Raw genomic sequence first — 15,309 nt, 5'->3', positions numbered from 1 at the left:
TCATTCCAATAATACAAGCTTCTTTTGCTGTTATATGTTCAATCACCATCTCTCCCTCTATTCTAAGCTTGCACCTGAATGGGTTATTCATGTTTTCTTCTCTATTGAATGCCAGATAACTGTCATCTTATCTCTACGTTGATAAATTATATTTGTAAGCTTCATTTACTTTCTGTAGCTAGCCATTCATATGTGTTTATGTATGTATCTACTGGTACAATCAGGATTCTCCATCTATTCATTGAATCTATAAACTATTGAGCATTAGTGGTTGAAAGCCTTGTCAAGCTGAGGGTGTTCATGCATGTTTTGAGTGAAAATAGAGTTGAAACAATCATCTGACTTGATCCAAACCCCAATCCATTCCAATAGTTTAGAGAACGATATTGAAGATTTATATGTTTCCAGGCATCTCTGAGCTACAACCTAGGAGAGCTTCCTAGAGTGCTAACATAATTGGCGCCATTGTCGGGGAGAGGAGACTGAAGCTCATCTTCCCTGGGGAACGACACAGATCCAGCTTTGATGATAGACAAAGTCTAGACACTAGTTCGGTTGTAATCATCTATCTGGCGACTCTATTGGAGGACAAACCTCTTGGCGACTCCACTCCATAGTTCTGGTTCAGTTTGGGAGGCATACTCAGAGAAATCCTCAAAAGCCACAGGTTGATCCAGTACCTGACCTTGAAAAGATCATCAAAGAAAGAAAGGCATTGCAGCAAGGAGCACCAGGTTTAGGTAGTTCTAAACAATATTCTATATCTCTTCAAGAAAATCTTGTAATAGAACAAATACATGCTGAGAGTATAGCATCTAATACCAGTAGTGAAGAAAAAATCTCAGAGATTCAAAGAGCTCCTTATTGTTTAGGTTCTCCTTCCGTTCTAAGCCCGAAGGAAGCCTCTCCTCCTATCCATCATACTCCTTTAGTCCTATTAGTCACTCCTCAACCCTCTGTCATTCAGACTTCCAGTACCCTTATAGCCACCACAGCTATGGCAGGTCCAAGAGCACCTACCAAAATGGAAAGAATCATAGCTGCTAGGTATGGACCTCTACTACTACCCACTCCTTTGAATGCCATGCCTACTAGAGAATATCAGAAGTATAGGCCTGAGTTCACTAGGACTGAAGGTGTTACAGCTGAGGAACATATTGAATCATTCTATAGCTATGCTGATAACCTGGACATTAGTGAAGATGATGTATAGATGAGAGTCTTTGTCCAAAGTCTAGATGGAGAGGCTAGAAAATGGTTTAGAGAACTGACCCCAAGGTCTATAGCAGATATTGAGGCTTTAGATGATGCATTCCTAAAGCATTGGGGGGATAAGAAGGATCTACTCTACTACCACACCGAGTTTGGGAACTTAAAGAGGGAAAATGGTGAGTTGTTGTTTGATTTTAATAAGAGGTTTAACCGCATGTACAACAAGATACCAACTAAAGTAAAACCCACCACTACCTCTGCTAAACTCACCTATGCCAGTGCCTTTGATTCTGACTTTTGTCTACTGTTGAGGGAGAGATGATGTGCTACCTTGGCTGATATGTAGGATGCAGCCTTGGAAGTAGAATCAAACATCATGGCTGCAGAGAAGCTCAAGGGGAATGTTGATAGAAGGAGACAGAGGGGCGAATCTTCATCATCTTCAGATCCCAAGATAGATAAAATGACCAAGATGATAGAGTCATTAGCCTCTGAAATATCCAAATTAAAGGTTGAGCAACACCCTGGGAAAGGAAGAGTTCCTAATACCTTTGCTCCTAGAAACCCAAATCCATATAGAAGAGCTAATGAGCAGTTGCAGATTCTGCAAAGAAGCAAAGATGCCAATGAAGACCAAAGGGTGAAGACCCCTTTCCAGAATGTAGTCATGGAAGAAGAGCAGTTTGAAGAAGATGATGAGATCCATTGTCTAGAAGACAAAGGTAGTGCCTCCTTTTTGACCTCAGCTGCCTATGAAAAGTCATTTTTCAATGACCAGATCAGCCAAGAGTGGGATGGTGGAGTTGTTCTGAAAACTGATGATCAACACAGATATGATCTGAGGTCAAAGATGAATAATGCCAAGGAAACTCCTATTCAGAGAGCTGTTGTCCCTGTAATATAGCAAGCTAAAAAGCAGAAACGACCGGCAGTTGATCCCATCACCCTCAAAGCTCCAGCTCACCAGGTAAGCGGCCTTGACAAGTCTCCTTCTCCTTTCAGTTTTGAATCAGAAATTCAAAAGCTAAGCATACCTATACCTCTGATTGAACTAGTGAAGAATGAGTCCTTCAAGAGATCTATCCTCGAGGCCCTTGAGCCTAAAGCCATCCTAGCCTCCACTGACTATGTAAATTTGTTGGATGATAAACCAGTTGTCGTTCTCAGCCCAATGATCGAAAATTGTGATGACAACTCGCCATCAATCTATGTCTCTTTGACTATTCATGACAAAATCCTTCACAACTGCTTTCTGGACACAAGAGCCAGCCATAATCTAATGCCCAAGGCTGTCATGGATGAGTTTGGTCTTGACATTACCAAGTCTTATCATGACCTGTTTTCTTTTGACTCTAGAAAAGTGAAATGTTTGGGATTAATCAAAGACCTAGCCATCACCTTGTCTCAGCTACCCATGAAGACCATGGCGATGGATATTGTGGTAGCAGATGTACCCCCCAAGTTTGGCATGTTTCTCTCCAGGGGTTGGATCAAGAGATTAGGTGGAACATTGCAAAATGATCTATGTTATGCTACTGTCCCAGTTTTTGGAGGTGAGAGTAGGAGAATATACAGAGAAGCTGAGTTGGCTTATATAATCAGTGATGAAAGGAATCCCACTAATCATCCCATCTATGCTGTTGACATTGATTTTGGAGCCTGTATTCTTCAGATTGAAGAATCCCAGTTGGTCTCCATGTAGCTTAAGAAATCGGTTTGCCATATCACAGAGGAAGAAGGCCTACAAATTTGGGACATGTTCTTTGATGGAGCTTGCTCTAAGGAAGCTGCAGGGGCAGGTGTAGTCCTTTTGTCCCCCACACAAGAATGTATTCATTTATCTTTCAAGTTAACTTTTCAGGTCACAAATAACATAGCAGAATACGAAGCCTTGATATTGGGCTTAAACACTGCTAAAGAAATGGGCATCAAAGGTCTGAAGGTGTTTGGAGATGCAAACCTTATCATTCAGTAGGTCAACAAAACTTTCCAAGCAAAGCATCCAAGGCTGAAACCATATAGAGATGACGTATGGAAGCTCAATGACTCTTTTAATATTTTCAGCATTTCTTACATCCAGAGAATAAAGAACCATCTTGCTGATTCCCTTGTTGTGTCTGCTAGCACGTTTATTCCTCCTTTGCCTCCTAAATTAACTTATGAAGTTCAGGTGAAATATAGACCATCTCTGCATGACAATGTCAAATACTGGAATTTTTTTGAAGATTATGATGAAATTAATAGGTTTTTACAATATATTGACGAATTTTCTGAAATGCATATTGACCAAGAAAATGAAACCATTGAAGAATGCAACCAGTCCAAGCTAAAGGACGAGATTGGTCAGGACAACATTGTTCAGCTGCCTAGTAACCATATACCCAAAGGATTGGTGCCCCTAGAGAAGCTGTTTGATCATAATGATGTACCTTATAAGCCTGCCAAAAAGGAAAATGAGTCTACTGTTCATAAACATAATGTAGGGAGTCCAGCCCATCCAAAGTACATAAATCTCTCCACTCACTTGTCTTCTGCCCAAAATTTCGAGTATTACACCTTGATAAAACAATTTGCTGATATTTTTGCTTGGGAGTACAGTGATCTTAAGACCTATGACACCAACATCATCCAGCATAAGATTCCATTGGAGAAGGACACCATCCCTTTTAAGAAGAAATTAAGAGTTATCAACCCTCTCTTATTACCTTTGATTGAAAATGAAATCAAGAAGCTATTGGATGCCAACATCATAGTTCCCCTAAGGTATTCAAAGTGGATAGCTAACCTTGTGGTAGTAAGAAAGAAGAATGGAGAAATCAGACTTTGTGTTGACTTCAGGAATCTGAACAAATGCTCTAAAAAAGACAACTACCCCCTGCCTAAGATGGAACACTTGCTGCAAAAAGTTTCAGGGGCTAGAATCATGTCTCTCTTAGATGGATTTTCAAGTTACAATCAGATTTTTGTACATCCAAAAGATCAGGAAAATACCGCCTTCACTACTCCTTGGGGTACTTTCATGTACTCCAAGATGCCTTTTGGACTAATGAATGCTGGGTCTACTTTTCAGAGGGCCATGGACATAGCCTTTTTGGGAGAGAAGGAGAAGTTTGTCCTTATTTACCTTGACGACATAACAGTCTTTTCCAGCAGTCACAAGGACCATTTGCAACATTTGAAGAAGGTGTTTCTAAAATGCAGACGGTTTGGAATTTCTGTGAACCCAAAAAAGTCACAGTTTTCTCTAGAAGAAGGCAAGCTTCTAGGACATATTGTTTCTGCTGAAGGTGTGAAGATCTATCCAACGAGATTTCAAGCAATTCAGACATTGTCCATCCCAAGGTCAAAAAGGGACAGTCAATCGTTCCTGGGAAAGATTAACTTTGTCATGAGGTTTATTCCAAAATTTGCAGAGCTAGTGAAGCACATCACTTCCATGTTGAAGAAAGGATCAGAAATAAAATGGACAAATGGTGCAAGAAGCTCTTTTGAAGCCATCAAACAAGCTATCATGGAAGCTCCCACTCTAATCAACCCAGATTATACGAGGGAGTTTCATATCTTCTCTTTTGCCTCTTATGATACACTTGCAATAGTTCTATTGCAGAAAAACGATGAAGGCGTAGAACACCCTGTGGCCTTTTTCAACAAAACTCTGAGGGACGCTGAACTAAGGTACGACCTTATTGAAAAACAAGCTTATGCTCTCACAAAATCTTTAAAGGCATTCAGAATTTATATTTTGCATTCCAAAGTGGTTGCGTATGTACCTTTAGCCTCAGTAAAAGATGTCCTAACTCAACTAGATATTGATGGAAAGAGAGCTAAATGGATTGCAAAATTCATAGAGTTCAACATAGAAGTGAAGCCCACCAAGCTTGTCATAGGCCAGGGCTTGGCTAAGCTTATGGCTGAGGAAAATTGCAGTTTGTTAGACATAAATTGCATATGTTCAAATTTAGGTGGTGAGCGGATAGAGGAAGCAACAGAAGAGCAAGAGCAGAATCAGTCTTTGGCCAAAAGTCTAACCACCTGTGAATGGTTTTCTAGTGTAGTTCATTTTTTGCAGAAGCTAGAAGTCCCTCCAGGGCTTAGCTCAAGTCAAGCCCGGGCCATTAAGCTTAGATCAACCAAATTCTGCATTAATAAAAACCTGCTTTATTGGAAAGACCCATCAAGGATCCTCTTGAGATGTCTAGACAAAGGACAATCTGTGGAAGTCATGCACCAGTTCCATTCTAGCATCTGTGGAGGGCATCATTATTGGAAAACCACAACCCACAAGATCCTGAGAGCTGGGTATTATTGGCCTACTCTGTTCTCTGATGTGTTTTCTTTTGTGAAATCTTGTGACAAATGTCAGAGGTTTGCAGGAAGAAAACAGCTAAAATCTCTTCCCTTGAAGCCAGTACACATCAATGGTCCCTTCTAGCAGTGGGGCTTGGACTTCATAGGTGAGATCAATCCACATTCCAGTGGCCATCACAAATGGATCTTGGTAGCCACTGATTATTTCACCAAATGGATTGAGGCTATACCCACTAAAAATGCTAATCATCAGGTTATCATAAAGTTCTTGAATGAGAATATTTTCACTAGATTTGGTTGCCCAACCAAACTAGTCATTGATAATGCAGCAGCTTTCAGGGCAGAAGAATTGGTGGACATGTGTGAATCCATGGGCATTCAATTGGTGCATTCTACCTCATATTATCCTCAAGGCAATGGCCTGGCAGAATCATCTAACAAGAGTCTTGTAAGGATAATCAAAAAACTGTTGGAGGACAACAAAAAGAGCTGGGATTCCAAGTTGAAGTTTGCACTATGGGCTGACAGAGTTACCAACAAGAAGTCCATAGGAAATTCTCCATTTAAGCTGGTTTATGGTACTGATGCTATTTTTCCTATCCATCTAATTCTCCCTGTGGCCAAATTCTTGCAAGAAGAACAAGATGAAGAGAATGACATGGCGAGGAGAATGAGTAACTTGGTTGAATTACAACATATCAGAGAACAACTGGTTGAGAAGTCAATAATTCATCAGAAGAAAATCAAAGAAACCTTTGATAGAAAGGCAAAAATGGACAGTTTTCAGGTTGGTGATTGGGTTCTCAAATGGGATGCATTAAAGGAAAAGAAGGGCAACCATGGTAAATTTGATGCCTTATGGACGGGACCGTTTGTCATTGCTCAAGTTCAGATGAACAATACGTTCATTTTGAACAATTCGGAGGGGGAAGGTGTTTTTGATGGCCTAGTCAATGGGCAGTTTTTGAAACTTTACTTCATATGAGGCTTTAAGGCCTTAATATTGTAATAGGTTTTTTTAGTTTTTGTTTTTTATGCAAATAAACTCCATGCCCAATGGAACACTAGGAGATAAGTTTGTTTTGGTTGTTGTTGAAAAGGCAGTAATCTGCAGTTCTTGAAACCTCAAAGGGAGGCTTTCATCCCCAGAAGGAGCCAGTGTTAGCCTTGGGGTGCAGTGCTGCTATTTTTATGGAAATGTCCACTGTTTCAGCTTTGATGGTCCACGTCCCATCTTGCTCCTCTTTGGCCATAAGCCGGACTTAAAAAATTATACACCCACGCTCATAAATATCGGCGGGTCTGCTCTCTGTTCATCTCTTTTCCGCTGCGCTCTCCATTCTCCGATATTCGATCAGATCAATCTTCGGTGTCCATTTCATTCGTCGATCCAATGGCTATCGCGCATCACTTAATCGCCCATCGGCGTATCGCAGTTCCATCGCACTGTCCGCCAACTCTTCACCTTTGCGATTAATGATCAAATCTTGATTGTTGATCTGAACTCGATCCGACGATTGTTGCTTAGCCAATCAAATCAAATTTCACGATAATCCTCAACCATCGATCTTCCTCCATCATATCTGACAGTTCACAATGATTTCAAGTGAGAAACAAGCGAGAGGGATACTTTCTCGATAAAATCGGTTTCCTCTCTCTCCTCCGCTGCTACGTGGTGTGCAATGAATGGCATCGGGCGGACTCCGACTTTTACCGCTTACCGCTCGATGACTGCCCGATAGAAACCATTTTCGCTCAAATGAAACTGCTCCCGGGCGTTATCTTTTGAGCACCTCCTCCGCTCGATAGCCGTTCGATCTACCCATTTGAGATCCGACGGCTCAGACTTATTCCGCTCCCGCCACGACTTTAGGCCTCCAGCGATTGATCTCCTCCGTCCATCTCTCCCGATCCAACAGCCTTCGTTCAAGATCACCTCAGTTGTCCTCCGCTGCCTGACCAACATCCTGATCGTTGATCCATCCCATCCAACGGCCCATATGCCCCCGTAACTCACTTCCCATCAGTCACCCTGGGAGGAAATTTGTTGGCTCTGTCAGTATTTGTGATAGTCGGACAGTTGAACTGAAAGAACGGAATGCATGGCCAAAAGGGGAAAAACAACAACACGATGTAGCCAAACCAACAAAAATGGTCATAAAGCATTTCTGGCACGAGCGAGCCACCTAATAGTGCGACGAAATTACCAGAATTTGGTCACTGTGTTTGTTAGGAAAGATACCTCTAGCTCATGTCTGTCTAGTTATGGCATCATGTAGTTAGAAGCCAGAGGGGATCGATTAAGACATCTCGAGCCTCAGAGAGCCCGAGAGCATTGTAAAAAAGCATATAAATGGCTGAAAGTTAGAAAAAACAAGGGTTCAACTTTCGGAGACGGTGGATACTCTATTCCTCCTAGTGTCTCATCTTCATTCCAATAATACAAGCTTCTTTTGTTGTTATATGTTCAATTGCCATCTTTCCCTATGTTATAATCTTGCACCTGAATGGGTTATTCATGTTTTCTTCTCTGTCGAATGCCAGATAACTGTCATCTTATCTCTGCGTTGATAAATTAGATTTGTAAGCTTCATTTACTTTTTGTAGCTAGCCATTCATATGTGTTTATGTATGTATCTGCTGGTACAGTCAGGATTCTCTATCTATTCATTGAATCTATAAATTATTGAGCATTAGTGGTTGAAAGCCTTATCAAGTTGAGGGTGTTCATGCATTAGTGAAAATAGAGTTGAAACAGTCATCTGACTTGATCCAAACCCCAATCCATTCCAATAGTTCAGAGAACGATATTGAAGATTTATATGTTTCCAGGAATCTCCGAGCTACAACCTAGGAGAGATTCCTGGAGTGCTAACAGGGGCCATAGTATCAGTTCCTGCATTTGTTTCACCCTCTGTACCATCACTTTTTAGCCCTAATAAATTTCTACGGTCATTTCCCAGACTACTTTGATGTTTTCCGTTTTGTTTGCCTATCGACGTCTCATTAAGCTTGGATCTCTCCCTTGAATCTACCAACTTGTCATCTTGGGTAGTCATCCCAAAACTATAAATACCATTTTGTACCTGCAATCAAAAGTCATCATCAATGGACTAATAGAACTCGATAGTATGGACTTCAAAAGAGAAACTTCCAAACATTCTTAATATGCCTATGCTTATTCCAGGCCCTTCAAGGATCAATCTACGAGTTAGCATTGGCCTTTGGAGTTTTTGTCTGTCAATAAGTGGAGATTCTCTCATATTCTATAACCGTGCTACTTCTGCTTCTTTACTCACCAAAGCCTTTCAAATTGTCTACCTGCAAGTAAGGCAAAGGATAAAAGCTGAAATCTGAAACAATATATGATATTTTTAATGTATGAAATAAATTGTTTGTAGTAAAAATGATGATAAATGCAAGGCTCACAAACTTCTCCACTTTCTCTATTCAAATGTGCATACCTGCTCTTTAAGCTCACAAACTTCTCCACTTTATTTATTCAAATGTGTAGCACCAATTTCAACAGAGGACATCTATTCAACGAATTTAAGGGTACTTGTTTCTCTCCATATGAATCCGGTTCAGGACTTATGTGCACAAACATCAGAGTTTTTTCCTTGCCCCCTGGTGTATGGATTTGCATAATTCACAATGTCAGATAATAAATTTGAAAGAACGATCAAACATAAAGGAGAAAGTAGGACTTTTTAAGGATTTGGTAAGCTTTATAACCTAATGAATCCTGAAGCAATTGAGTCAATTTTCTATTTTGATATGGCACATGTGAATTCCTCTGTGCCAATGCTGCAATAACATCTCCTAGAGATGAAAGGGAGTTGTTTATGTATTGTGCCTCCTTCAAATGATCTCCAGTTACTTCAGATTTATCCACCCTCTCACTTCCAGCAAGATCTACTAAATTAAGGCATCTATGAAGGTTTCACCCAGAAACACGATCTGTACCTTGCACATGCACAGTCAACACACTGCAAAGAACACTGTTAGCAATGTACACCTTCAAACAAATTACTAAAAATGAAGATGTTTTAGGATATGTTAGATGTTATAGAAATGGTCCTAAGTTCTCAAACCTGTGAGAACGACTGCTGCGGTCATTTAGCACAGTATAGCTAACAGTGCGATTCTTTTGGCCAAAATTCATCAAATCCAAAACATCAGAAGTTGCTTTAACAGGCATAAGTATAACATCCGGTACATTAAATCCCTTATGACCATTATTTCGAATATCTAATGTGCAGTAAGTATAACATCCGGTACATTAAATCCCTTATGACCATTATTTCGAATATCTAATGTGCAGGTAATTAAGGAATTACTCTAGATAACATGACTTTTCTATACTGAAATCTCATGAACAACATCAAAATTTAAATAAAAACATGACAAAAGGATATTTCTTGCTTGAGGTGTATGCTCCGAGAAGATCCCTCACTTGTTCATTGTATATCTCTATTATTTGGACAAAGACATCATACACCATTAAATATTTCCTCTTTTGAGACAAGTCGAAGAGGTCACTGAGTGCTCTACAGTTGATTCCCATCTCCTTTTCAGAAGAACATGTTGGACTGAATTGAAGCGTGGGTGAAACATATTGATTTCCATATGCATAATCGTGTTGGTTACTTTGCAGCTCCCCCTGTAATATCCCCCATCCCCCTCCTTGATATGTTGATGTCAGTTCTGGTTTCTTTTTTGTTTTCTTCTAGTAGGATAAGACTAGAATGCCTTTCAAAAATAATGGTTGTAAAATGTCTTCTATGGTATTCTCTAGTCCCTAATCTCAACAAGTATGGTCGGAATGAGAGAGCGGGGATTGTTGAGACTAATTTTGTAACTATGCCTTCCTGAAAATCTAATGAAAGTCCTTTTGATCAACAAGAAAATTAAAATTAAGTAATATAACAAAGAAATGAAAACATTAAATCATTAAATATCATTTGGAAGAGATGAAAAAACAAAAGGGTGAAGAAGAAGTGTGTTTCCTCGCATCAATCATTATGAAAGTATTAATACATTGTTTGATGATGTTATTTAAGAAGTGTCCAATGCTAAGAAGGGTTGATTGGATGACCTTGGAAAGATCTTGTAAATGATCAAGATAAGTTCTTCTGATGTTTGAGGTGAATGAGAAGATCTAGTAATATGAGCATGTGTATCCAAATTACACTTTGATCAAGATTGCAATAAGAATGGGTACTCCTATGTATCTATGTGATGATGTATACATAAAATTTTAAAGATTCTTACTTATCTTATCTTAGAATCCAAGATAAATCTTATTCATTTTCAAAATACTATTTAATAAAACATTTACAAAAACGTCAATAAAAAATTATATTAAAATACCCATACATATATATTAAATATTAAAAAAATCTAATTATAAAAATAAATCTTAAAAATTATAATATTAAAATATATGTGAAAAATTTAATATGATTTCAATGTTTAACCCCTTGATTTTTACTAACACACGCAAAATATATGATGTCAAAAAGTTTTGATCTGCAAATATTTTTAAAATAATTTATATTATAAAATTTTAAATAAATAATTTTTTTATCTATTAAAAAAATAATTATATATATTCAGTAAACAAAAAAATAAAATTACAATCTTGTTTAAAATTATATCCTCGAATTCTTTCACCATCATGCTTTCAACCACCAATTTTATTACAGAAATTTACCAAGTTTTTAGGACACGAGGACTTGATCACCACTAAGCAACACTGAAGTGTATTACTCGTTAATTTACATAGATATGGCGATATACAAATATTAGTATTATTTTATTTTTGTTGAAAAAATTGAATCAGACTCTTCATCTATATTAACTACAAAGGAAGGAAAATACAAATATATTCACTTCAAAACCAACATTTAGAAAATAGTGTTAATTTAAGTTGGAAAAGAATAACTCCTATTTATCAAGCATAGAACACAACATTTCAAAACAATTATTGAGCATGTGAAACTCATAACATCAACCAAAACAAGTGGTTTAGTTCAATTGTATACTAGTAAATTGCAAAACATACAACTAAGGTACAATTTCAGATTTATCAATTGAACTTCACAATATTAAGATGTATATAAAAATTAACAAGTGCACAACATTTGAACTTTAAATATATTAAACATTTTTTATAAAAAAAATGGATATAATAGTAAATTTGTAAATATTATACTGAAATATAGTTTCAAATTTATCATCTTGATGTTAAGCTTATCAAATATACATCTCAAATATCGAAACACTTTATCAAATATACCTCCAAATATCAAAACATTCATTTAGATTGTAAAATTTTGACATCGTAAAAGTGCTTACAAAAATTTGATTCTGGGGATATATATATATATATCTATATTAATTTCTATTTGTTTTAAATAAAACAATCTTAAACACGAAGATATGTACCTCGAAGATTTTTATGATATAAAAATAAAAAATTTAGTTTAAGAGATGATTTCTCCACCAAACCCATATGCTGCTTCTTTTCTAAAGAAGACAAATACTCACAGTAATGGAAAACCAATGTTCACAAAGTTTATGAGATGATTATAACCCAATGGAGCTTTTAGAAAATTTCCCCATCAAATTCATTTGTTGCTTTAAAACAAGACTAAAACTCACTGTAATGGAAGACCAATGTTGATAAAGGAATGTTTTCTAACACCTCACACTACAAAAAATGAGTCAGTGTCGAATGAATCACAAAGGTGAGAGCTACTTAGGCCATTCAAGAAGTTTCAGATAAAACAAAACCGTCTCGACAAATAGAATAAAATGCAATTCAAAAGCCCACCGTTACAACGAATTCGCTCCAGCTCCATGCTTCACGGAATTTCACACCATTATAAAAAACCAATCACCATCGTTAACAGAATTTATAAGACTAATTCGAACTTCTAAAATTTGATTCCATAAAGAATGGAATTTGTTCATTTCCATTCGAAAAAACTAGAATATATTCATTTCCAATCAAAGTTACACGTTACACAGAGTACAAGTCTAAAGTAGAGTATAGGTCTAAAGTTTAATCGTTTTCATTTGAAGTTACTAGTTATAGATCAAAAGATTATACTTATGCTAGACTAAAAAATTTGGAATATCCTTTTTATCTAAATTCAAGGATATTGTACATCCCATCACAACCAAGTCCCTACTAATCAGGGCATATATTCACATCTGGCCCCGCCCCACAGGAGAAATCAAACCCTAAAATAAAAATAAAAATTTTAGCCTAACTCCCAACCTAAAAAGGAGAAATCACTCTAAATAATAAGAAAGAAACTTTAATTCATCTCCACTCATTATGTTACAAGTTTACACTACATCATTTTAATAATTTTAGGAAACCCTAGAACAGAACATTAGTATAGTGTCATTTTCATACCAATACTACACTAAAATTAGATTCAGAACATCTAAAGTACAATATAGAGATTAAAAATTCATATGTGATCTGCGTCTAAATAAAGTCAATAGCTTTCTAATAAATATAAAAACTCAAAGTCACAGTGCTTGCGTAGAATTAATGAAGGAAACCATTAAACATATAAATATAAAAGCTTAACGTCACAGTACTTGCATAAAATTATTTAAAGAAACCATTAAACATAAAAGAGGTTCAATCATTGTGAGAAAATCACCACTATAAATGAGACTCAGAAAACACCTACAGATAAAAAATTAAGTATTCTCTGCATCTAGATGAGGCAAGCAGCATTCTATGTAATATAACATGATATTCAAATTAACAGAAGGCAGGCTCTGCCCAGCCAGTGACCTACCATCTGCCAAAATATATGTGCAACTTGTTGGCCAGGGAAAAATACAGAGGGCCGACATCATTGCCCTCACAAAAACTCACTGTCACTTTGCACTATAGCTCAATAGATATCAACTTGTAAATTTATGATTAGGTCAACCCATATTCATCTATACATTCCCCAGGTTTAGTATTTCTTTTCCCCATGGTGAACTCGGCCATGCAACACAATTCTCATGGCTCCAGGTAAAAACCACTGAAGTCCCCAATTTCTACAAATATGAAAAACAATCAAAATAAAATTACGAATTCATCAAAGGATTAGTACCTGCGAATGACGAAAAACCTAAAACCGTGAATCCATTACTTAACAAGCTCATTCACCCAACCTACATCTGGTGACTCAGCTGATGAAGAAGAGTACTGATTGATATTTTCTCTCATAAGCCTTATGTATATCTTTGCCCTCAAGTCTTTACCAGATTCGACCCTCTGAACAGGCTCTTCAAACCCGTCACCCACATCCTCTGCGGTTTCTGAGTGAGTTGGTGTGCAGGGGAGGCTTTGAATGACACAATGTCGCAGCTTCGAAACCCTTGGAGATCCATGCCCACCACCACCATTGAGCATTTGGGGTTGAAATTGTAGCCCTGAAGGTACAGAGGATTCCTTCATCCTCAAACTCTGTAGTGAATTAATAAGCTCCACCATTGGCTGCAGCTGGGAAGTAGTATCAGATAAATTCATAAGCCTTGGGCTTGCTAACCCCCTTGAAGCTTCAAAAGGCATTAAGGCAATTCTCTCTACATGATGATGATGTACCTCCCCTTTGCCAGAGGCTTCATCATCATGTTAAGAGTTGCAACCAGACTGAATAGAGCAAAAAACACTTTGCAGAAAATTGATGTTTTGGTTTCTTGGTTGAAGCTGACTGAAATTTTCTCTGTGCTCTGTGACGAGGGTCGCTCTGCATGTCAGCGATGATTGAAACCGGTTGCTCTGTGCTCTGTGACAAGGGCCGCTCTACACGTCAACAATGATTGAAATTGGACCGAAGATAATTCACAGTGCAGGGAACTGAGAAACAGGAACGATAACACAAGTAAAATTCCAAATGTAATTTGACCCGGCAAGGAGTCTGTTTAATAGCGTCATGGGCAAATAGCGGTTGGTTGTGCAACAAAAATTTCTGTAGGTGCATTTACTATTTTGCAAGACTGCAGGGCAGATTTGCGGAGAACACGAGCCAAATGTGAAGCTGAGCCTAAAAAATTATGTGCCAAGTGTTAAAATAATTATATGCCAGATGTCAAACTGATATCAAAAGTGTGGACGAACATATTGATTAAAAAAAAGGCCTAATATAGGCCTTTTTTTTAATCAATCTGTTCGTCTACACTTTTGATATCAGTTTGACATCTGGCATATAATTATTTTAACACCTGGCACATAATTTTTAATTAAAAAATTCTTAATATAATTTTAAATTTTAATTAATTAATTTATTTTATTTTAATAAAAATATTAAATTTATTTTAATAATATATTTATTTATTTTATTTTAAATATTTAAATTCTTAATTTAATTTTTAAAATTTTAATTAATTAATTAATTATGATATGAATAAGAATAAGAATAATAAACTTATTTTAATGAATATTCTTATTCTATTTCTGTAGTTTTAATATATTCTATACACTTTAACTTCATTAATTCTTATAATATTATTATTATTACAAATTGCTTTTATTTTAATTAAAAAATGTATATCGGCCTGGAGTATGCCGTAAAACTGCTTCTGCTTGGCTAAGAGCTCGTCTTCCTCGGACGTAAGGAAACAGGTTAACGGCCCAAGACCCAGAGGCATCTGGCAGGAGTGAAAGCCTGCTCCCTTACGGACCACCAGCGGGTTATTACAGGTGGCGTGGTTTTCCTTGATAACGGTGATGAGTCAAACCGACATTCGCGGATAACAGCCAGAGAT

General features: G+C 37.3%; 1 protein-coding gene across 1 annotated transcript; it reads right to left on the bottom strand.

Annotated features, from left to right (window-relative positions):
• Positions 1-13,687: 13,687 nt before the first annotated feature.
• Positions 13,688-14,113, bottom strand: LOC149184667 (zinc finger CCCH domain-containing protein 20-like). The gene has a single exon (XM_089415409.1). It carries the CDS (start codon positions 14,111-14,113, stop codon positions 13,688-13,690), a length of 426 nt encoding a protein of 141 aa, XP_089271535.1.
• Positions 14,114-15,309: the final 1,196 nt, after the last annotated feature.

This window comes from Pinus tabuliformis, chromosome 3_2 (assembly GCF_031772625.1).
Source record: "Pinus tabuliformis cultivar Carrire ecotype Pingquan chromosome 3_2, CPIR1, whole genome shotgun sequence".
NCBI lineage: Eukaryota > Viridiplantae > Streptophyta > Pinopsida > Pinales > Pinaceae > Pinus > Pinus tabuliformis.
Note: the sequence above shows the minus strand (reverse complement) of the source record. Positions and strands in the feature narration are given on the sequence as shown.

Bases quoted from the DNA above. Each gene is read 5' to 3' on its own strand.
- LOC149184667 (XM_089415409.1), bottom strand. From the start codon at position 14,113: ATGCCTTTTGAAGCTTCAAGGGGGTTAGCAAGCCCAAGGCTTATGAAT.